At 35.9% G+C, this 23,732-nt stretch overlaps 1 protein-coding gene across 1 annotated transcript in view; it reads right to left on the bottom strand.

Annotated features, from left to right (window-relative positions):
- The window catches only part of LOC135786557 (uncharacterized), a 218,573-nt gene that overhangs the window by 87,832 nt on the left and 107,009 nt on the right, over positions 1-23,732 (bottom strand). The window contains exon 14 of the mRNA XM_065296017.2: positions 4,617-4,661. Coding sequence (XP_065152089.1) covers positions 4,617-4,661 — 45 coding nt within the window. The remainder of the gene's footprint in view (positions 1-4,616; positions 4,662-23,732) is intronic.

Here is a 23,732-nt window from a genome sequence, read left to right as displayed (position 1 = left end):
TGATTTGGGTTAGCATCCAAAGTAAATGTTAAGAAATCAGAACAACTGTTTATATAATAATAAAAAGAATTTAGTTGTTCAGTAACCCGATTCAAAAAGACAGAAATAATCATCCAAATTAGTATATTAGAAGAAAAAGCATGATTTAAATACACATATTTTTCTTCAAAAAAAGGTTATTTTGCAAAAGAAATCACAAACATTCTTTCCATGGCCCCACCTCCTGTTTGAATTAAAAATTAGTCTGAAAAATAAAATAATTTGTTTTATGATATTAAAAATGAATGGGACTTACATCATTTGGTATCTTATTTAAATGTAGGCCTATGTGTGTATTTGCTGCTTGTATTTTTTAATCTACTTATATTGATGGTTTGAAATTTATGAAACTTATATTTTGTTTACTAATGAATCATTGGAGTATTGTATGTAATTACCTTCATGTGTGTATAATTAGCACTCCCATTTATATTGTTCTCCACTTGGTGAAAATAATACCTTGATAAAGATGATTTACCTTGCTGAAACATTGGTGGTAATTAATAAACTCTGCTTCAGTGAGTGTCTGGGGCGCCACCTGGTGGGCAGTGCTGAACAGTGCTCGCCAAAGCCTACAGGTATACAAATCACTTTCGCACCATTTATCTCGAGATATTTGGTGCAGAAGAGAGAGCACACGAAAAAGAGTATTTGAAACTCGTAGCAGCAGATTCAAGCAGTTGTATTTATGTACTTGTGTTTGGGCTAGAAAATATTAAAAAAAATAAAAAAATATTTGTGAAAAATAAATTGTACACACATGCAAGTCTCATCGCACAGAAGCACAAACTGATTTTGCAAATGTACAAAATTTGTGTGTGACTTCACATTATTTGATGCAGGCATTCAAGTAGGTTATGCACCATATTTACTGCATCAATTGTAGCAAAAAATGTGAACTTGTGAGTTTCTTAATCTGTGATTTGTAAAATGGGATTTGTGCAGCTGCACTGAAGGATTTGTGAATGTGTAACTGTTGTGTTGTATTTGAGGGAAAGAAAAAAAATCTACAAGTTTGCATCACGTCCTCTGCGACTTCAAGTTTACTGATACACATGTGTGGATAATCTCTACAAATACAAATTCCACTGTCACAGGTGTGGAGTTGTTTTGCACCAAATATACCTTCATAAGGACACAGCGTTCACTGTGTATTATACTCGTCCGCCCACGACTGCAGCAACAACACCTGTAAATGTCCTCTACAAAGGTCACTAGACACATCAGCTCAACTAAATATCGAGACAGATAAGAGCTCCCAGACTGCACATTCCTTGACACCCTGCGGTAAAAGAGAAGCGGGGATTGGGGGAAGCTGTCTGTGCCGCCTGGGGCCGCCTCCCTACTACAGACAACAAGCTGCTCATAAATGCCAGCTCCCGGGGACAGGAGTAAGGTTGGCACATGCCATGGAAATTATTGGGACACTGCCATTTTAAAATGTCACTCTCTAAACCACTTCCCCTCCGACTCTTATGACTTTACCCCACTTTATAACCGTCCTGTTGTGGTTATCGGTAGAGATTTACAGCGTGTGGCTGTATACAAGCACATGGAAGTAAAGGGCAATTTGAAATTAAAGATGAAAAGCAGTCGCCGTCGCAGTTTAATGAATCGTTAAGAAATCATTAAGTGTGGCAACATATTTATCACTTATTATTCCCAAAAGAGAGAGAAAGGAAACTTTCAGTGTTTCTACAAGGGACTGAGATTACACAATTGCACATCTGGGATCTCATTTAAACATCAAATTAAACAGAAAGAGTTAGAATTTAAATAAAAAATAAAATGTTTTGATTTAAAAATACTACAAAAGCAATGGTCATAAAAGCAATTCATCAAAAAAATAAATAAAAATAATAATAATCCACGTCAATGGATCTTAATAGAATCATTTCAGTAACTTTATTTCGACATATGTCTACTTTAGACATTTTAAGTAACGTTGCAACAAAAAAAAATCAAACATACCACAAACATACCACAAAAGCCAATAAAAGTTCTTCTTAATGGCATCATGTCACACCTTTATTTTTAAGAATGCATAGGAAAAATTGCAACTGTACAAAAAGTGTTCAACCAATTTACAATCTCTAAAATAAAGGTGCTACATATCGAAAAGCAGGTGATGTACTCCTGGTTAATAGTTCCAGACCTATGAAATAGTCATGCATGACTAACATAGATGAGTGCTTATAAACAGTGCTCTCACATTATTGGAGTCCTCTGATTTTGTGGCCAGAAGCAATTATAGCCGAGGGCAATGTAAATATCCCAGAAACCCCTCAAAGCAGCAGGAAATTCAGACCCTGTGGCGTGTGTAAGTGTGATTTTTACACACACATTATCATATTGATTTAATGGCTTTGATCAAGCGGTAAACATGGGGTACTTTGAGAGCCTCATCAGGGTCTTCAATAACATTTACAGTATGCATGGCACTGCTCTTAATATGCCCCTTTGGGTTGCTTGAAATTGCAATTTGACATATTGAGCCTCTACATGTCTGATGAAGATTTCACTCAAATTTATACAAAACTGTGTATGTTTGTTGCATTGTATTTATTTGTGTGACTTCTTTGATTATTTGCTTTTATTTCATAACTATTTACTCGTCTTTAACAATATTTGATATTTATATTCGTTTTTTTACTTAACCTTATTTAAATAAAATTACATGGGTCAAAAACAACATTGAGGCCCTTTATTATCTAATTATTACTTTATAACAAAAAAAATCCATTATTTTCATCCCAATGTTGGGTCAAAAAGGGACGCTCCCAGCATTTTGGGTTAAAGCAACCCAGTGTAGTGTATGTTAAATATAAACCCAAACAGAGTGGGCACGCCCCTTTTTGACTCAAAGCATTAGTTTGTGCCCTGCTCTCCCCGATTTTATGTCATTCTCTGATGTTTCATTAACAAATAAAATATCACATTAGCATTAATCATTGATTTTAGGCAATATCCTGATCATTAAATCATTATTCATTTTAGTTGCAAGACCACAAATGCTTCTTTTGGCACATTCTGTTATTTCCTCACTGCCATGAAGTGACAATGAATCAACCTACAAGTCAAATGACATTGACATAACAGACACTTGCACATAACACATCCATTCATCTCACTACAGCATCACAAGTAGCAATTACTACCTTTTTTATGACTGACATATAAATGTTCACGAGCAAGATGATTTTAGTTATTATTTATTATCTATAGGAAAAGTTTAGCAACTACACTCTTAAAACAAATGTGTTACAATAACAGTTTAGGACAACACATATACTGTAAGTTTGATCAAAGAAATGCTTATGCTGCCTGCAGATGGAGTCGAAAACATTGTTATTATGTATTTTGTGTTGTTTTTTTGTATATGAACAACCAAACAAAAGTTGAATCTGCAAGTGGGAAACTCTGGATTATAGATAATACATAAGATGATAGAAATGGTAATGAATTTTGCAAAGTTATATCAGTTTCAATCATTTTAAAGATATCAGAAATGTATACATGATCAATTAAAGAATAAAAAGAATACTGGGATTCCCTTGACTTATAATAGGTGGTCTTGTGTAGCCAAACCTTCAGACTGGCTGCTTAAATGGACAAGGACCACCCAAGAGGCCATTTGACTGACAGGTATAGCAACCAATAACATTTCACTTTGTGACGAGTCATTTTTAGGGGCATGGTGATGTCTCCACAATAACAGGTATGTGTGCAACCAGTAAGTCATTTATTTACAAAGTTTAACAACAACCATAACATTTTTAAAATATCTCTTTTAGATTCCACGTCCAGCTTTGAGTCTTTTGAAGACTTTATGTCGTGAACCTTGCATACTTTGAACACATGCAGCGTTTATTCGATCTTGATTAAGAATATTTTGCTAATGATGTACACTGTAAAAAATACTTTGCTGCCTTATAATTTTTGATGAGTTGTCACAACTTATAAAATATAGTTGAGAAAAGTCAACTTAATTTTATAAGTTATAACAACTCACCTGTAGTTTTAGATTATGACTTTGAACCTCCTGAAGTGTATCAAGTTAAGTGTGCCCCATGCATAAACTAATGTGGCTTTAATCATTAAAGTTCACAGGAAATCTGTTTTTGTTAGATTTTCCATGGTTTTAATTGGTTTATGCTATGTTATTTTCCCACTTGGACGCATTACATGTCATAATAACAAATTCTTAATTCGATGCTACAGGTTTCCCAGGTGTACTTGAAAGCAGCATTTCATACATGAACCGAACGGTAAGTTTGCACAAGTACATAATAAAATACATGTCTGCCTTAAGCCAATTTTAAAGGTTTCATTTTTAATTCAAATTCTTTTAATACAGTACCTGCACCATCCACAGAAAACAAGATGCTCTCCATGAAAACTAAATATTTATGGCAACACTGGCGAACACAGAGCAAATCCACATGCAGATTTAATTATTTCATCAGCTAAAAATATCAACAGACAAAACTGGCTGCCTATGTAGGCAGAGGATGGCATGACATCTTTTTTAGAGTTTGAAAATAAGTGATGGAGTAAACAAAAATGTTAAGTCTTACCGGTGATCCTGGAGTCCCGGGTTCTCCAGTTTTTCCGCGTCGCCCCTGTAAGACACACAGAACGAGAGGGTGAGAAATGGCGTTTGACGACACATTCAATGTTTGGTGTTAGTTGGTGCACTCAGGGGATAGCAATTAGATAAAGACAGCTCCTCTTGTAGCAGTGACTAATTTACTTTTAATGAACAGAAAGAAAACAGCTTAATTGCCGAGCCCTGTGTGGTACGGCACTTTTTCTAAACCACCCCCAGGTCTACGACCTTCTCTCCAACCATAACAAACCCCGATTACATCAATCAAGTCAAGCCTACAGTGACGAACAGAGCGGGCCCTTGTGCGTGGCCCCGAACACTCACCGGGACATAATGGACTATTCACAAATATAATAACCGCCTTCAATCAGTATGCTTCAAACACGCAAACAGCCAAGTGCATGAGGCGGGTTCAATGAACGCCATCAAAACTGTCAGTCACCAGTTTCATTTTCAACTCGATGACACAAACGGATGGGAAAACTGACATGAAGAAATCTGGTGTGCCAGCCTGGGGGAAATACATTGCCCTTGATGAATGAGCTGGACGTTCGATGGTTGCTTCTTCTTTTATAAATTAATCTTACGAAGGCGTTTCATATATAAGAGCACTTTGCAATTTTGGCAATATGTACAGCATTATTAAGAGAGAGAGGGGGGGGGGTTAATGTACAAGGTTTAGAAACACTAAAAAAAGTTACTTATTTCTAAAATGATGTGAATTATTAAAGAGATTATTATCATTTATGTGTGATTTCTTTTGCTTTTATTTTGTGTCTCTTTTGATTGGGTGGGCCAGCCGTCAATCTGAGTGGGCCAGTGCTATCCGGGCACTTATGTAGCCTCGCCATTGACACAAACATAAAGCTGTGTTGTATTCGTAAATCTTTATCAGGCCTTTTCAGAAAAAAAGTAAAGACTGTTCTGTCTTTTCTAAATCTGAAAACATGAAAGATTTTTTGGAACCCAAGATTAACATGAAATTGGCAGAAACTGTGTGTGTTTTGTGATTTTTAAGAAATTACAAGGGGATGGAGGACCATGCAGTTTTTGTCTTTGTGTTGAGTGTTTGTGAGATCCCTGGTCATAGCTTGATGAAAGAGAAAAGGGAACGTGCACAAAAGCCAGCGGCTGGTCATTTCCATAATCTTTCATTCAGTGCTGTCGAGTTCATCCGTGTTTATGATTTCATTACGTGCAACATAATGGACTGACAAACGAATGAACCGCTTTCATCAAAGCTCTGTATGAATGCATCTGTGCTGTACTATGTGTGTTTGTGAGGTGGTCAAATTTAAAATAAGATATAAAGGTAAATCAGTAGCCAAACTTGAGAGCTTATACATTTTAATTTAAGAACTTGCTAAATAAATATTTGTTTTTTTACACTAATATTTACACTCACTTGCAAAATAAAATAACCTCTGAGTTTCAAGTGCACAAGTTGTTTTGAAACAGGTATGGCAAAAAGAGTATCAAAGCTTGATTTGAAAGTGCAGTGAAAGATTTGAGAGGTTGTTTGTGCCTCTTTGTGTTTGTACAGCAAATCTTTTAATATGAGTGCTAGTTTACACATTTGTCTGCAACTTTAAAATCAGAACACAAGTTTGTGATTACTGTCCACGAGTGCAAATCTCAACATTCAACTTCAGATTTTGCAAGTTTTCACATCGATTTGAGAAATGCAAAATAAGTATTAGTACAGTACTTGTTCACAAATATTTATTTTGCATTTCTCAAATTAAAATTTACAAGCACAAGTTTTGCTACTGATTTACCTTCATTAGAAACCTCTACAAATGAGATACAAATTTGTGTCAAATTACTTGTGGAAAGATTACACAGGTAAAAATAAAGATGCTCTGTGATCCCTTCATTGGGGGGGGGGGGTACATTATTCCCCCCATTCAGATGGATTTTCAGATATCAAGACAGTGTTGGCTGATGTTCATACACAAACAGTAAATATTACCCCACCCATGTGAACAGAAAGTGCTTAAAACTATTTTATGTGTCAAAATGTCAAAACCTTTGTCTTTAAAAGTGACCTGCATATATATTTAATATCCATATATGTTACCTGTCACACTCACTGTCATCATTTCTTGTCCTTTTTGTAAAAAAGCTGTGATTTTTTCACCTGGCTTTGAGTGACTGACTGACAGACGTCTCATGAGTTCAGTGTTGGACAGATAAGTAATTTAAATCATTTATTAAAATGAATCGACTCAAATGAGTCAAGAGAGATGTTTGTGTTACACTTGTTTTTAGTAAATATACATGACTATTACCTTGTTACTGCAAACATATTTTTGTCATTGATCTTTGCAAAAATAATTCAATTATATTTTCATTTTAAATTTCAGTTTCATCAAATGTTTCAAAAGCAACCTGACAGTACAAATAAAATATTAAATATAACATTTTTAAGAATAAAACATTTTCATTTACAGTATGAACACTATGAAAATTAAATTGAATCAAATTAGTATAATATAAATGTTCAACATAATGGAACAGTATTACGAGTGAGTAGCAAGTCTTATTTTCGTCCCAACAGGAACTCCTGACATTTAAACCTGATTTACTTTTATTATTGAAAAACTCTGAGAAGTCAAATTTATGATGTGTTAGAGCACTAAATAATCTGTAGATTGATCAGTACTTTAACACATGAAACCAGAAACACAAAACGTTATTATAAAACAATCACCACTTTAGTAATTTACTTATCATGGTTGAAAACAGCTTTCTGGACCTACACGTGCAAAACGATGAAGAAATAATGTGATATTTGTCAGCTCTGTCAAGGGTTGTGTGCTAAAGATGCTGTCATAGTTTGAAATGCAAATGTAATCAGGACTCTTTGTTAAGATTGATCCGTACTAGTGAGCGGAGAAATAATGTAATATATATGTAAAGTAATGTTATTCTAAGTTAAGCTAAAACTCTTAGTAGAAAAATCCTGTGGGTAGTCCATTGGGAGTAAAAAAAACCTTGAAATAAAGCCAGACATAGCTGATCCTACAGAGGATATAGTACTCTATATTGAGTACTATATTATAAAAATGATGTATGTTAATTAAAACTTTAATAATTTTAAATAAAATAAAAGTTAAAGGAAGCAGTTGGTTGTCGCTGTGTGATCCATTACAAAAAAGAAAATGATATACTTAGTAAGTAAATTTATATTTTAGTAAGAAGCTTTTAATATATAGATGCACATCTAACATAAAATTAAAAATGTCACAATTAGCTATTTACACTTAAGCTAAGCTATCCTCCAATTAATACCTCACACATAGAGAATCTAACACAACATAAACTAGCAGTTAAAATACTTTAGTAATACAATTATAATGATGTTTGTTTAGCTAGGTGAGGCGCATTATACAGAATATGAGAAAAATATTCAAGGCAAAGCTGAAACATGCAATTCCCACAGCTCTGAAAGTTTATATCCATCATCTAATTATACAGCTCAATGAAAATCAGGCTAGTTGTTAGCGGAGGTAATAATATGTTAATGTGTTGTAGGCGGCGGTAAAACAGGTCAATGAAAGGTTTGTTCCAATTTCAGCTTCTGCTTTTTCGAAAACAGGAGAAAATACAACTACATGAAGCCATAGAAATACATATTTTATGATGCTATTACTAAACAGATGATGAATAATGCATTTCTAATTATCATCTTTTTCCTCTAAAATACACATTATGCCAAAAGATTAAGTCAATTAAGTTAAAGATTACAGATTGCATACAAATCGTTCTTCTGCTTGTTAATTAAACACTTAAGCCTGCTTTCACAGAAAGGGCTTAGATCAAACCACGAGTAAGACATTTTATAACTGTGTGCATATTGAGAGAAACCAATGCAACTCATACACAGCTTAAACATCCACTGTAGTCGTTGACTACTGTACACCTAAACCTTGTCTGTGAATCTGGACCTTAAGGTTTCACAACCCAGCTGAAAAGAATTGACTTGGTTAACCAGCTTCATATTATGATTATTACTGTTATGCATGCAATGTAAGTGTTGTTTAACTATGCACCACATTACGTAGTGGGTGGTTGTCAGGACATTGCTGTACACTTGCTAAAGAGTCTAATGGTTTCTGAACATCAAAAGCAAACTGGACTATTTGCGCAAGTAGATCCAGAGACATACAGAGTCAATGCAAAGACAACCCAATATGCGTCATTCGCTGGATAACACGTATGACGCAAATTGGGCAATGCAATTGCTGTGAACTCCCAATATACACCTCAGTCACGTCTTCTGCACATGTTAAAAAAATTACATTTGCATTAAGATTTATCCTATACATAAGACAAATAGCTTAGAAAACAAACAGTATACTGTTTAACAAGCCCCAGAATTAGAGATATGGTTTATATGTATGTAGCAAAAACTTTCTGGTATCGAGTTACTGTACACTGTGAAGACACGTAAGGTCAGCGGTGTCTTAAAATGGCAAAAGTAAAAGCAATGCTGGGCTTAAAAACGCAGATATCTTTCCCTATAGACATCTGGAAATAGCTTTATATAAATGTATATAAAGCTCTGTATGCGTTTAGCGTAGGAACTTCTTCAGACAGGAAAGAGAAAAAGTGAAAACATCTGAGCGCATAACCTACACAACGCCTGCGGCTGAAAGACCTGGCCAGACGAGGGCAGCGCCGCATGACAGAAAAATAGAGATCAATTGTGTGACACTTCACCCTTACACACAGTCCACAGATCACTCGCACACAACGTCACCTCTCTTCTGGATCACTCCTGCAATCTCTGTTGCTATGCAACACCGGGTGGCCTGTTAGTCTGACAACATCCAAGACCTTGATTATTATTTGCCTTCTTGCAAGGGGCAAATCTTCTTTAGGCCACTGGTGTACATATGAGAGCAAGTGGAAATGGTAGGTTGTCTATCTGAACTGTGTGCATGTGTAAGAAAGATATAGAGATTGATGACGGAGTCTCACTGAATACATTTACATGCACAGATTTATCTACAGTATATGATTCAGTTTAATTTAAAGGGATAGTTCACCCAAAAAGAATTTTGTCTTCCTCATGTTGTTCTAGATTGTACAACCTGATCTCACAAAGTTCCGTGGGATAGACACGAATTTTGTTGCAAATTTTTCTGTGGCATTCTCACGGATCTCCGCATTTTTCCGTGGCCCTGCTACGGACTGTCTTTTTCCGGTTACATTTTCACGGACTTGTTACTCAACTGCTTTTTCCTATTTTCAAACCATTTTCGCTTCGGTTTAGGGTTAAATTTGGTGTTTGCGTTAGTATGTCACTTCAAGTATTGGTTTATACAATTTTTTCTGATTTATTCTTTTATATTTTCTAAACTTTAAACAATTGTCCCTGGCGTAGGGGTTAGAGTTGGGTAGGGATGTCATTTTATGTAAATCTAACCCTAAACTGAAGCGAAAATGATAAGAAAATAGGGCAAAACAGTTGAGTAACCAATCCGTGAGAATGCCACGGAAAAAGACAGTCCGTAGCAGGGCCACGGAAAAATGCGGAGATCCGTGAGAATGCTACAGAAAAATTAGCAAAAAATTCTGTGACTATTCCACGGAAATTCATGAGATCAGGCTGATCTGTATGATTTTTTTTCTGTGATGAACACACAAAAATATTTTGATAAATGATGGAAAGCACACAGCTGATTGTAACCATTGAATTCCATAGTAGGAAAAACAAATACAGTGGAATTTAATAGGCATCGTCAACATTTAACAAAATATCTTCTCCATAATCACAATACTCCCATAATATTTGTTTTCCTACTATGCGAGTCAATGGTTACAATCAGCTGTGTGCTAAACAACAGGAGGAGGAGAAAATTATGACAGAATTAAAATTTTTGGGTAAACTATCCCTTTAAAGCGGGGTGCGTGATCTCAGAAAGCCAATGTTGACATTTGAAATCACCTAAATAAACATGCCCCTACCCCAATAGAATCTGGACCTTCTTTTGAAACCCGCCCCACACATACGCAACCCAGGGAACGGTGTCAGTTAATGGCCATAAGTGTGTTTTGGTAGACAGCCTGACTCCCTTTTCCAAAGTGTTTTTCAAAAATCACGCACCCCTCCTTTAACGGCTGATTCTTAGTAAAGTGATTGCATGTATCCTAAACTTTGCAATGCATTGAAAATTTGTATTTATGTGTACATTAAGAGACTACATTAAGGCACTTGTTGTTCAGATAATGGTGAAGGTTTACTTGACTCACTTAAGTCAATTGACCCTTTGCTAAGCCCCACCCTCCTTAGTTACTAAGTCAAGCTTTTGCACCTGGCAAATCTATTACAGTATGTATGCATGCACAGCTATCAGACATTCCCAAGAAGATAGTTAGTAATTTTTGCCGAACAGGTGAAATATCTGAGAGAGCAAGACAAAAGGGACTGCTAAATGCATTCAAGGGATTTTTGAGATCAAAATGAAAGCTAAAGCCTTTAGCGTTAGGTCTCAGCACAAGCAGCCGCCTCATACGCTGACCATTCAAATGGAAAACACACAAATTGAGGAACCGCTTTGTTCATGCACAGCAGGGTAAAATTTGTGAAAATAATACTTTAATAATTATAAATCAAACAGTGGAATAAACACAAGACATCAGCCTGACCACTTTGCAAAGATAACATTCTCCCGCTTATAGAACTGACCCTGGGAGAGCCGCGATCGGATTGGGGTACTCAGGGATAGGCTGTCTAATACCAAAATGCACAAATATTTTTGAAGTATGTCAGTCATCCTCCGTCTTGCCTTTTAATCATCTTATTTTACGTTTCATTATATGCATTATGAACAAAGAACCGTCATTATTTGCTAGCCAGTTAACATAGCGTGTGCTTACATTGTAGCAAGCGTATGTCTTTTTGTTAATCCTGTTGATATTTAGTTGTGAATTCCACACTGCTTGATCCACGTACAGCATTCCTCCACTTGGGATTTAAGTTTCGGGAAGGGAGAAAATCCACCACCCCGTCCAAACTCTTAGGATACTTAGGATTGCTCCAAGTTTCTCAGACCCCTATGCCTAGTTATGTTGCTAAACCACGATTGGCCTGACGCCACAATGCTAATCGTGGCTTAGCGAAGGATCAATTATCCTAAAACTATATACTGTACATAAAAATAGCAATATATCAGGATTTAATTTACATTTATGCATTTGACAGATGCTTTTATCCAGAGAAACTTATAGTGCATTAAAGGTCATGATTCTAGCCTGCTAATGCAATGCTCGACTGAGCTATAAAGAAGGTCTTACTAAATTCATGCTGTCCCTGTGTGTCCCCAAACACAGATACACTGTAAAGTAATAATATTCAAGTTTACATAATAATATTTTTTTTTTATCTGCACCACACCCTTTACATTCATACATTTTAATAAAGCCAACCCCGCAGAAATGGCTTTCTCTGATGGCATTACCATGGGCTTTAATCCGCACAGTCGGGCATGGAGGATGCCAGCTTACCTGCTGGACAGAGTACACAAAGACGCGGCAGGCTGCTTACATCTTACACCTCTCCTGCCTCACCAGGAGCCAAGCAAACAAACAGTGACCTGGGTAATCTTTAAAGCAGCGCTGTAATCCTGATCTGAAATGTCAACAGTTTCTCTGAGGCCTAGCGTAGGTCAGGTGTCATGGATTACAGAATATCTGGTAGACGGGAGAGGAAGTACGGGCCCAAACGAGGGAAATGAAAGAGAAATAAAAGCAGATCTAGCATTTCAAAAAGCTTCAGTAATCTGCTGTAAACACACACTCCCATTCCAACACGAGGTCAGACGGGAAGCCCGAAACAATCCTGTAATGTGTGTCATTATAGCATCTAATCCTTTACACACATACACATTTACAGTACAGTACTGTGCAAAAGTCTTAGGCCACCATTAGATTTGTTGTTTTTGCATTTGTATAGTGATTATATATCATTATTTCTCAGTCTCTTTATTAGAATACAACCAGAAAATACAGGACATTTGTATGTAGTATTAAAACATTATAAAAGTATAAGCTGAAACTTCCCTTTCACTTGAGGAATAGCAGGATCTCTTAAACCTAAATAAAATTAAATATTTATTTCTAATTCTAATCGAATGACTTCAGGACTTCAGTCTCTTTAAAAAAGCTCAAGATGTGTTTAGTGCCAAGAGAGATCAACACTAAATACTGACTGAAGACATTTACTTCTGAAAAAGGTTTTGTTTTTAATTTTGTATACATATTTCCTGTATTTTCTGTTTGTACTTAAAAAGACTGACAAATAAATATGGATGGACATTAAAACTTTGCTAAAACAACAAAGCTTGTGGTGGTGGCCTAAGACTTTCTTTTTATATGCAATATTTGTATTTATTTAGGCCATTATGCATAGATTGTAAACAACATTGTGCAAATAACATTTAAAGTAAAACTAATACAAGTTAAAAAAAACAGAAAAGAAAAAATCAACAAAAATTGAAACGAATAAAAAGGGTATAAAAATACAATCCTTTCAAAAGGAAGAATTCCCCGCATTGTAATATTCCATAGTCCTGGTAGTTTTTACGACTTGGAAGAAATTAGTTAGTTGGGAAAATTAAATGTATGATTTTACTTTGGTGTAATACAGTACTTATTATTGGAAGTCCAAACTAAAGGCCAAAGATTTCCCCAAAATTGTTTGCTTCTACATGTTACAGGACCAAGCTTTAAAAAATTGTTATTACATCTGAAATCTTTAATCCCATCTAAAAGGATATCTTTTTGAAAGGTTAGCTTCTTGTCAGATTCTTTATTAGCCTTTAATAGTCTAAAAAAAAACAGCGGGAACAGCACTAAATACAATACTATATTCTTTGGTGATATTGGGATAATACATTTCTTTAAAAATTCATAATATGTAAGCAAACAACCTTTGTCATTAATCAATTGTAAAATCAATAAAATATAATTTTGAACACATTTCTTATAAAAGATTGATTTAAGACAGTACTTTATATCTCCCCCAGCTGTTAGCATAGATACGACGATTTTTAGGCCCACTGCATATTTTTTGCTGTCAAGATCAATGTCCAACAGTGTGTTAACAAGCATGAAGGACAGGACGCTGCACTTGTAAGCTTGGGCTTGTTTGATAGAAAAAATACCATTCATCAAAAGAATGAGTCCACTGATTTACTCATCACTTTCTCTTTTTAATATGATGAAATGCACTCGCAGGCGCCGTTCCAAAACCTAGTGAGCTGCTTTGCTGTACGGTTTAAATGAGCAGCATACATGAAATAAAACCTCATACGTTTAAAGTGCTCATCATAGCAGCAAGGTGCGGTCAAACTTTGTTGCCATACTAAAAAGCATTAAAATACACAGCAAATGCACACCATCTTCTTCACTGAGAGTGTAGTGGTGCATTCTGGGATTACATTCCCTTTAAATTATATCAGCAATGCTGCCTCTTAACAAAGGTATCTTACACTTTCAAAAATAATGTTGCTTATAAGGGTCTTCACAGCAAGAATCCTCACATTATCATTTTATCACTATGAAGAACTTTTTCAAAAACAAAATGGTTTCTTTAGATGTTGAAGGTTCTTTATGGAAACATTCAGCCAAAAACTCTTGTCTTTTATGGCATTGTGAAGCACCTTTATTATTAAGTGTGCATTCTAGGAGTGTACAGATCTACCAGGAACTGATAGCAATGAATTTGATTCAGTGCATTTCAATAGTAATTGAGATTGTAGTACAGTAGGGGTGAGTGGGACACAAACTAACGCCGGGTTAATAGTAACACGGCTTCTTTACATATTTATACAGAGCCGATTAATCGGTGCTTTTGGTCTTTTACTACTCTTAGTAAATTTCTTCATCTTATGTTTTTGTATTTCTGAGTTGGGTGTGTAAGTCACCAAATCCAACCTTATATTATTTAAATCACTGTCTTGTTACCTAAAACATTACACCAGGATTGAAAGCATTTTTACACAGCGGGTTAGCTGTCACACAGTGTTACAATCATAATGAAATAAAAACAATTTAAATACTATTTATCAAAATGATAATTGTTAATACAATATCAAAGGAAATAACTCACAATTACGATTTATTGCCCTTTTAAACAAATCTATTTTCTATGCATTGCTGCATAACACAAGGATGGTTAGATGAAGGATGATGGATGGATGAATGTGTGGATATCTATCTATTATAGGCAGAAATATAAACAATATCCACCTTTAGACAGAATTTAATTGAATTATTTGTGTTTAAACAAAATTTTCTAGCAGGTGTTACAACAAACCCTCTGTTTGTTAAAATGAACCTCACCTATGGGGTAACGTTTGCACTCCTGTCACTTTTGGTGTAATTGTATGACAAAGGTAGGTCCCACAAACAAACTTTAAAGGAACAGTATGTAAGAAATGTATATCGATGAATCATAAAAAGGCCCCTATATGTCACTAGACATTAAGAAATCATTTTAATTTCAAAGACTTATATCACTGACAACAGTGGTCTGGCCAGGATATTGTCATTTAAAAAGTGGAGTTGCAGCCCTCAACTGATGTTTATGTTGTCATGTTGTGTATTGGCCGCCAGTTGTGTGATTGCAGTACCAGTTTTGCCCACAATCTACTGTTCCTTTAAGTGTTCATTTGTAGCAGAGATGTGTGTGTTGATTGTATAAAAAATGATTAATTTAACTTAAATATGATTTAAATGATAGAGCCAAAGCCCAAAAGTGTTACTTTGTGCCCCTCTCTTCCCTACATAATGCAAAAAACCAACTACAACAAGTAAAAATGCTGGGATATTTTCAGCCCAGTGTTGTGTCAAACAAGGACAAGCCCAGCAGCTGGGTTAAAATTAACAATGGGTTAAATTACAACCCAGCAGGCTGGGCTCGTCCCTTTTTAACCCAATTGAAAATAACAATAACAAAACTATACCTTTTCTGTCACTGGGGCTGTACCCTTTCAAAAAGTACAGCTGTGCACCCAAGGATTTCATTTTAATACCTCAGAGGTACATACTGGGAACAAAGAGAACTTATTAGTACCTCAAAAATACATACATTAGTATCTCAAAGGTACATATTGGTACTAAATGTTTACATATCTTTACCTAATGGTCCATACAATTACCTTTTTAAAGTTTGCTGCCCCCCTTACAGCTAGGGTACATATTTTGACTTTTTTCTATAATGTAGGTCCTAAAGGTACGGTAATCTACCCAAAATTATATTCTGTTTTGTATTCCTGTAAAGGTACCAAACGGAAACTTAGGGTACAGCCTCAGTGACAGAAAAGGTACAGTTTTGTACCTTTATTTCTGACACTGTACCTGTACCTGCACCTGTCAATCTTAAAAAACTTTCTGGAATTAAATAATCAGCAAAACAAAAAACAAAAGATGATATAATAAAGGTTGCATTGTTTAATACTGATTTAATTTAGTTACTAATATTTCGATTAGTAACTAATCTTAGTTACTGACCTGACTCTAAAGTAATTTTTGCTCTGGTTAATAGCGTTTGGAAACAAACACTGCGGGACCTGACAGCCACCAGCTGGAGTCTTGTCTCCATGACTACAGGTTGCTCCTCTAGTGATGTCTGATGAAATGAAGTCTATTTTGTGCCATTTGATCCTGTGCTTCACCACTGGCGTGACAGTGAGTCATCCGGGAGACACACAAACCGCTCTGTGTGTTGGCCATTTAAAATTGACCATCATGACCACAGTCAGACCCTTAAAGCCGTTTAGATGCATATGTCCATACATTACAACAAATACACACATACAGCATGTGCAGTATCTGAAGACTTCTCTCCAAAAAATCAAGCCTTGGGAAAAGATTGCCATGGTAACAACCAAAATATCATAGCTATTTTTACTACAATAAATGCTTGATATTTTGAGACTGTGCACACTGTTGGATTTGGCAGATAAATGAATCAATAAAACCACAGAATAATTAAGGAAATACATTAATAGCTATTCTTATTAAACAGGAAACTTATTATTAGGACTTTACAAAAGTAAGACACAGTATTTTTTTAGGGAGATCTAAACTGCATGTACTGTAGGTAATTTGTCCAAAAATACATTTCCATGGACTTCCCTGGTTAAATAAAGAAATTATATTATATTTTAAATAAAATAAAAAAACATCCTCTGAGACTACAACAAAACCTATTGGATAAACTGAAGGAGAACTCAAATATCCTGCAGGATGTTTTTATCTTTATTTCATTTCTTTTTATTGGACTAAAAGTTTTTATTGAGATATTTTATTCTTTAGAGGCCTTGCATTGGATATTAGAATAATGTTTTGATCTGGTGCAATAAAAGAAAAATTGTGTGGAAAGCTGGAAAATGTTCTGTTTGTGTCTACAGGGGATTTTATCCTATTGAGAATCATAATAGCATTAAACTATGTTTTATAAAATACCTAGCGGTTGATTTATTGGGATACTATTACAAAAGTTTACAGGATAAACTGATGGTTCAGCAAGATTTTATTCTCATCTGTTTTGAATAGATTTAATGAATATCAACTTTGATTACAAATCACTAAAATAAATACCAAATATTGGACAGAGGGCTGTGATGGTGGCAGTATCTTACCACCGTGATGGTAATGCACCAATTCATCGCAGTGGTTATAGAATGTGTGTGTGTGTGTGTGTGTGTGTGCACACGTGTCGTGCTGAAAACCTATTCTGATGGTGTCCAGATTGATACTTTTTCACAAGCTTGAGTGACCAAGCCAACGGGTCATTACTGTTATCAGTTGGCTCCCCTTGCAAACAGCGCACTGTTCCTGAGTCTGCTGGCCGTTTGCATTCACACAAACTTAAAGGTGCTCTAAGCGAATTGAAACATTTTAGACCATAAAACATTTTTTGTTACATACCGGAAACATCTCCTCACTATCTGCTTGCTGCCTGTCCGCTGATCAAACTGTAAAAAAACGCGATCTCTGTAGACAGCCCAGGCTTCACAAACGGCAATATCAACAAATGGCCAAACCTAGCAGCACAAAACAAAACAAAGTATTCCAGCCAATAAACGACAAGAAGGATTTGGGGTTGGGCGCGTTCATGAAAGCACGGAAGGGAGGGGGAGGAGTTAGCTACGCTCTGTCTGTTTGAAAACAGTTCAAACATCAACAGGAAGTGACGTCGCACATTATTTGCTTAGAGCGCCTTTAAAGACATCTTCCTGCATGGTGGTGCATTGGCTATGACAAACCATTACAGCCCAAGAAAGAACACTTTGTGGAGGGATGCAAGACCTGAAGTCCCTGAAAATCTATTTTTACATTTATTTTAATGCATTCCCTTTGAGGCATTTTATCCTACTGTAGATTAAAGGGATAGTTCACACAAAAATGACAATTTTGGCTTCATTTACTCACTTTCATGTTATGAGTTTCTTTATTCTGTTGAATACAAAAAATATATTTTGCTAAATGATGATAAGCACACAGTTCACAGCACCCACTGACTTCCATAGTAGGAAAAACAAATACATTTGAGGTTGATGGGTGTGCTCAAAATATCTTCAACATAAAGAAAAACATTAAGGTGAGTAAATGATGACAGGATTTTCATTTTTGTGTGAACTATTCCTTTAATCTAGCATAAAATGATTCAAAAGGAACGCATTTGGATAAATTATCCCATTAAGATCCTTAATTAAATTTTATTTATATAGCGCTTTTCACAATATTGTTTCATTGTTTCAAAGCAGCTTTACATTAATAGATGCAGCAAAAAACACAAAAAAACTTAAATACGAGCGTAGTAAACATTTAACCTATGTAAGGGGGTGCTAAGTTAAGCCAATGTCAGCAGAATCCTGCTGCTACCGTACCACTGAAAACGTAGTTTTCTAAAAGTTTTTGTTTAAATACTTCAAGAAAATCCTTGCTTCCTGCATAAGAAATAATACAGTAGAAATACTGTAAACAAGCACACATAGATAGATAGATCCTTTAATTGTCCTTAAGAGGAAATTTGTTTTCACAGTACTGTAGGTAAAGTCACAGATATGAGACATACTGTAACACAACCACTTTACATAATGCGAAACAAAAACAAACCACAAAACAAAACCGCATGAGAAAATGGATTAGTGGCCTTTTTCTTTTTATATTCAAAGCTTGTAAGGCAACAGAAACAAGATGTGTACTGGACATACTGTAGGTTGCCTATGCTGGTACTGATAAAGTGGATGGTCTGCATCCTTTAAGATTGTATGTGCCTTTTAGCATTTAAAGGCGTCAATAACCTGTCCGAAAACTTAGGAGTATGTATGATGTTATATAACGTGATGCTACACAACATCAGGAAGATACGGCCTTACCTTACTGAACTCCTGATCAATGCCCTTTAAATCTCTAGGCTGGACTAATTTTCGGAGATGCTCTAATCTTAATTGTGCTGGTCTTTATGAGCTCCACACTGCAAAAAATAATTTTCAAGAAAAAAAAATCTGCCAATGGAGTAATCAAAAAAACACTAAATTCAAGAAACATTTGCTTACCCCATTGGGCAGATTTTTTTGCTTGTTTTACGTACAACATCACTTAAATTATATTTTTGTGGTCTAAAAACTAGACTTATTTCCTTGGGTTGTTTTGCTCATCAAGAAAAAGCATCTTCATTTAAGAATTTTTTTGATATTTTTACTGAAAACAAGACAAAAATACTAAATACAAAAATCATTTTTTGCAGTGTTTTGTTTTTTTTTCTTTACCTGAGCTCTGTGGTTCAGGCCATTAGGTGTCAATAGTTTTTCTCTTTCTTATAAACTGTTCTCTACACTATCAGGTAATAAATTGGAAGCAGTTATTTGTACATGTATTATTTACCATTTCTTGCATGTAACTGTAACTGTAACTTTAAGTCAATACTGTTATTAAACCTTTTCATTTACAAATCTGTTGTTGAGTTTTGATTTAATGTTAATTCTTAAATGCTACGTATTGCAATATATTTATATTCTAGCAATGCTCTCCCACATGTTTTGCTATCATAACTGCGCTTATTTCTGTCTTTCATATACTATAAGTCATAGAAGGGTGGTAATTGACAATTTAACACAGTTTTACATCATCTTGCTGTTAACATTTCTTAGTCATTTCGGTGTTCCTACAGAAGTTGAATCCTCTTACAACTCTCACTGGCACTGCACCAGCATACTTTCACAACTTCCTACATTTCTACACCCATCCAGAACCTTGCGTTCAGTGAAAGAGCGGCGCCTTGTAATACCTTCACTAAACCTCTTTCCCGCTTCACCACTACTGTACTTTCTGGTGGAACGATCTTTTAAATGAAGTCTGTTCAATCACATCTCTCGAAACATTAAAAAACTATTTAAAATATATCATTTCATTTAAAACTTAACAATGTTGAATGCTCTTCTATATGCTATAATAAACTAACTTTCTCTCTCTCTCTCAACAGGTATTGATTCAGAATTGTGTAAACTTGGTATACCCACTTCTTGTAATATTTCCTCCATATGACAAATCGCATCATTGGTACTTAAATGTAAACGCCTAAATGTATGCATACCGTAAAGCATCACCATATAGCATTTCGGCTGTTGCCATGGTAACCTCTCTCCCTTCAGAGCCGATGTGAGTGATGTTTGCCTTTTAACTGATGAAAAGCTAAGAAGAGTCTCAAACTCTGTCCTTTAATCAGCCAGCATCTCGGTCAGTACACGAATCAACATACAAAACGCTTTCCCATCCCAACATTCATAATTGCCAGACACTTGCAATTATCCCGACTGTCTACTAGCAGCAGGAAAACATAGCTAATTAATTCTGTAATTAAGATTAATTCTGAAATGTCATCTTTCCTCTCTTCTGCAGATGTTTTCTTGCCATCCTGAGAACATTTGGGCTGTGCTATAAGCACACCTTTGGGGCAGAACAGGTGAATTTAATCTGGAAAAGGCTTTTCTGAAACATTTACTGTCAAATAAGATCTCATTATGTCCAGTAGGGTTAGTATTTTAACAGGCCGGTTTTTATCTAAAGTGACTTGCCGGTTCAGTCACCCTGGAGGAACTTGAGGTGAAGTGTTTAGCTGATGATGATAACAGTACAACTTCTGTTCATGAACCACAATAAAACATTCAATTTGAATTGACAGCTTTCGGATTAACAGCATTTTATAAGCACAGTGGAAAAACTAATGAAAATACAGACACATATCAGTAAAATCCAATTCAATTTACCCAATATTGCACCGCTTTTTTCTTAAACCATTTGAAGACATTAAATGCATGCTCTCAATGCAAAAATTGTATGCATTAGGCAGATACATGTCCACTTACAGTATATACTGATAAAATATATTTTTTTGTAATGCACTTTGTTTTCCCTGGGATCAAACCCACAATGCAATGCTCTGCCATTGACTTCTGCTGCTTTCAATATACCTAATTTTAGCCAAAGACAACAATATGTAACAAAAGAAGTATGTTCGAAATCAAACTACCCATAAAACGGTAGGCTAAAAGTATTTGGATGACCTACTTCTTGCTGAATTCTCAAGTGTGCATTCAATGGACACTTTACAGTACTATCCCGTGTGCCCGCATGTGAGGGAATTATGTGAATGGAGATGACGTGACACATCCTACACTAGTGGAGATTTAATTCATACTACACACATTAATAAGGTGCATTCACGTCATATTGTAATTATTGTATAGGTGTAAAATCCTCGTTGAGCTCATAATTACAGCTTATAGACAGTGAGTTTTCTAAGAGCTACGACTTGTACCGCATGGCCGCTGCAACCTCATGAGAAACCACTTCCAATAGGTTTATTTGTTACCTGACATGCTTTCTGTCTGCTGCAATGTTAAGTAGAAGCATTGATTTGTCATGTATTTTAAAGCTTCCAATAATGTTACCGTTGCTAAAGAGATGTGCATAATTCCCAGTCCGATGGCGTGAACAGCTTCCAGTTATGTGTCATCATCTCAATATAACGGTAATTACAATACGGCGTGAAACCAGCAATACTACAAGTATATAGAGCAGGGGTCTTCAGCGTTTTTTGGGACCCCAGAGAGGCATGAAGCTGGGACCCCTGATATTAATGTGAAAAACAGAGAAATTTAAGCAAGCAGTAAGGCACGAGAGGCTGGATTTTTATTTACTGTGAAATGGACACTTACACATTTACCCAACCCTGAGCTTTTGGTTTATGAAGATGAGTGATCATGAATGGCACAAAGACATCAGTGCAGACGTACAGTAATAGATTCTGTTGTAAAAGCAGGTCATTTTATGAAGTGGAGTGCTTTGCAAACGCGTCTTTGCTTCTCTGTGTGTTGCTGATGAACACACACACACACATATACTGCTATTTTATAATTCTGAGGTCCTTTCTCATAGTCGTGGGTCATTATTGTCAAGAGTTTAAGTTACGCAAGTTTATTATCTGATAGGAGAACAACATGCATTGAGTCTGCATCATCTTTGGGGCAACATGTTTGATAAGCGCTATTCAATCTGACTATGAATCTTGCACCATCAGTGACACGACGCGAGTTTCATTGATTTGAAATGCGAGCGATAGTTTTGTCACAGTTTATAATGCAGATGTATTGTGAGCGCTTTACAGCATTAACAAACCTGAAGTTCAGAAATATAGATGAGGGGACAGAAAGTTGTACTGATTCCAAAATAACATTCTGAAAGCAAGACAAACGTGCCTATATGATTTACCTGTCTTTATAATGCAGAGGTAACTTTTTTTCTGTTGCTACTGAGGATTAATTTCTGAGTGGGTGCTTGCCTTGTCTTCAGATATTTTGTTTTTGTCTGCAGGCTAAAATTGCACTGCGCGCGGGACCTTCACAATGCTTCAATGCATGTGTGCAACTTAAATGGAACATTGGTTGTACTGTTTTGTACATATTTTTAACAAGAAAATGCTTGTGATTAAACATCATTTGTCGGACCCCTGCAGTTCTGCCGCAGACCCCCCGAGGAAGACCCATGATATAGAGCATACTATTTTTGGGGTTGTTAAGTGTTCACTTATTCAAAATAAGTACCTAGTATGCCATTTTGGATGCAGCCACATTATTTTTTGTTGAGAAGGCAATCCCAGAATGTAATGCAACATGCTTGGTGAAAGAAATGGCATTGACTGTACTTATAGTTCATCTTAAACTGAAATGCATTGAATATAAAAAGGCTAATATGATATAAAACTCAGCGTTTTACCCTAAATGTTTGTGCTTTTCAGTGCCTATTAGAGTACCGTGTTGTTCTTGTGAATAAACTGAGTGTCATTCAATGAGGGCTATTTGTTGCTATCTACAAAGTGTGCTCCAATTCAGTCACTTACTGTATGAACTTGCGTTTACGCTAGAAAACCATGAGAGGCAGCTGTCTATGTAGGCAGAAAGACCATTTCACTGGGATTCAGAGCAGGCTACTCAAGGTCTACAACATAACAAAACTGAAGCTCGCCTACGGTACTGGCACACTTCAAAACTTCAATAAAACAGGAATTGTTCCAGTTGTTAACAGGGGGTGTAAGGTAAAGCAAGAGAGAAAGAGAGAGAGGCTGACAGCTGCCTGGCTTCACCCTATTCTAAACGGCACAATATGCAATTATTCAACCCTCCAAACATCTAACTATCCCCAAACACATAAAGAAACGTCTTACAGTCAAGAGCAAGCCTTTCAGCACTCCCAAGCCACAACAGAGCTCAAACACTTCTCTCTACTTTCTTTGTTTGATATACTCAGATTCAATATGGATGATTTTGTCACTCTCAGGTCCATTCAGGATAAAGCAGAACCCAGTTCTTCCATTGGCCACCGGATGGCGATCTGGTTCCATCGTCAACAGAAGAGCGAATGATGTTGTACGGTGAGCCGTGAGAGAAGAGAAGTGTGTAGAAATGCATTTAAGTGTGTCCTGAGTGTACTGTGAGGCTGATTTATTGCTTTAAATGACTGGCCGGGGGGAAGGGTTAAAATATGAACAAAATGTGCAAATGTT

Source organism: Paramisgurnus dabryanus, chromosome 20 (genome assembly GCF_030506205.2).
Source record: "Paramisgurnus dabryanus chromosome 20, PD_genome_1.1, whole genome shotgun sequence".
Taxonomy (NCBI): domain Eukaryota; kingdom Metazoa; phylum Chordata; class Actinopteri; order Cypriniformes; family Cobitidae; genus Paramisgurnus; species Paramisgurnus dabryanus.
The sequence above is the reverse complement of the archived record's forward strand: the minus strand, read 5'-3'. Positions and strand labels throughout refer to the sequence as shown.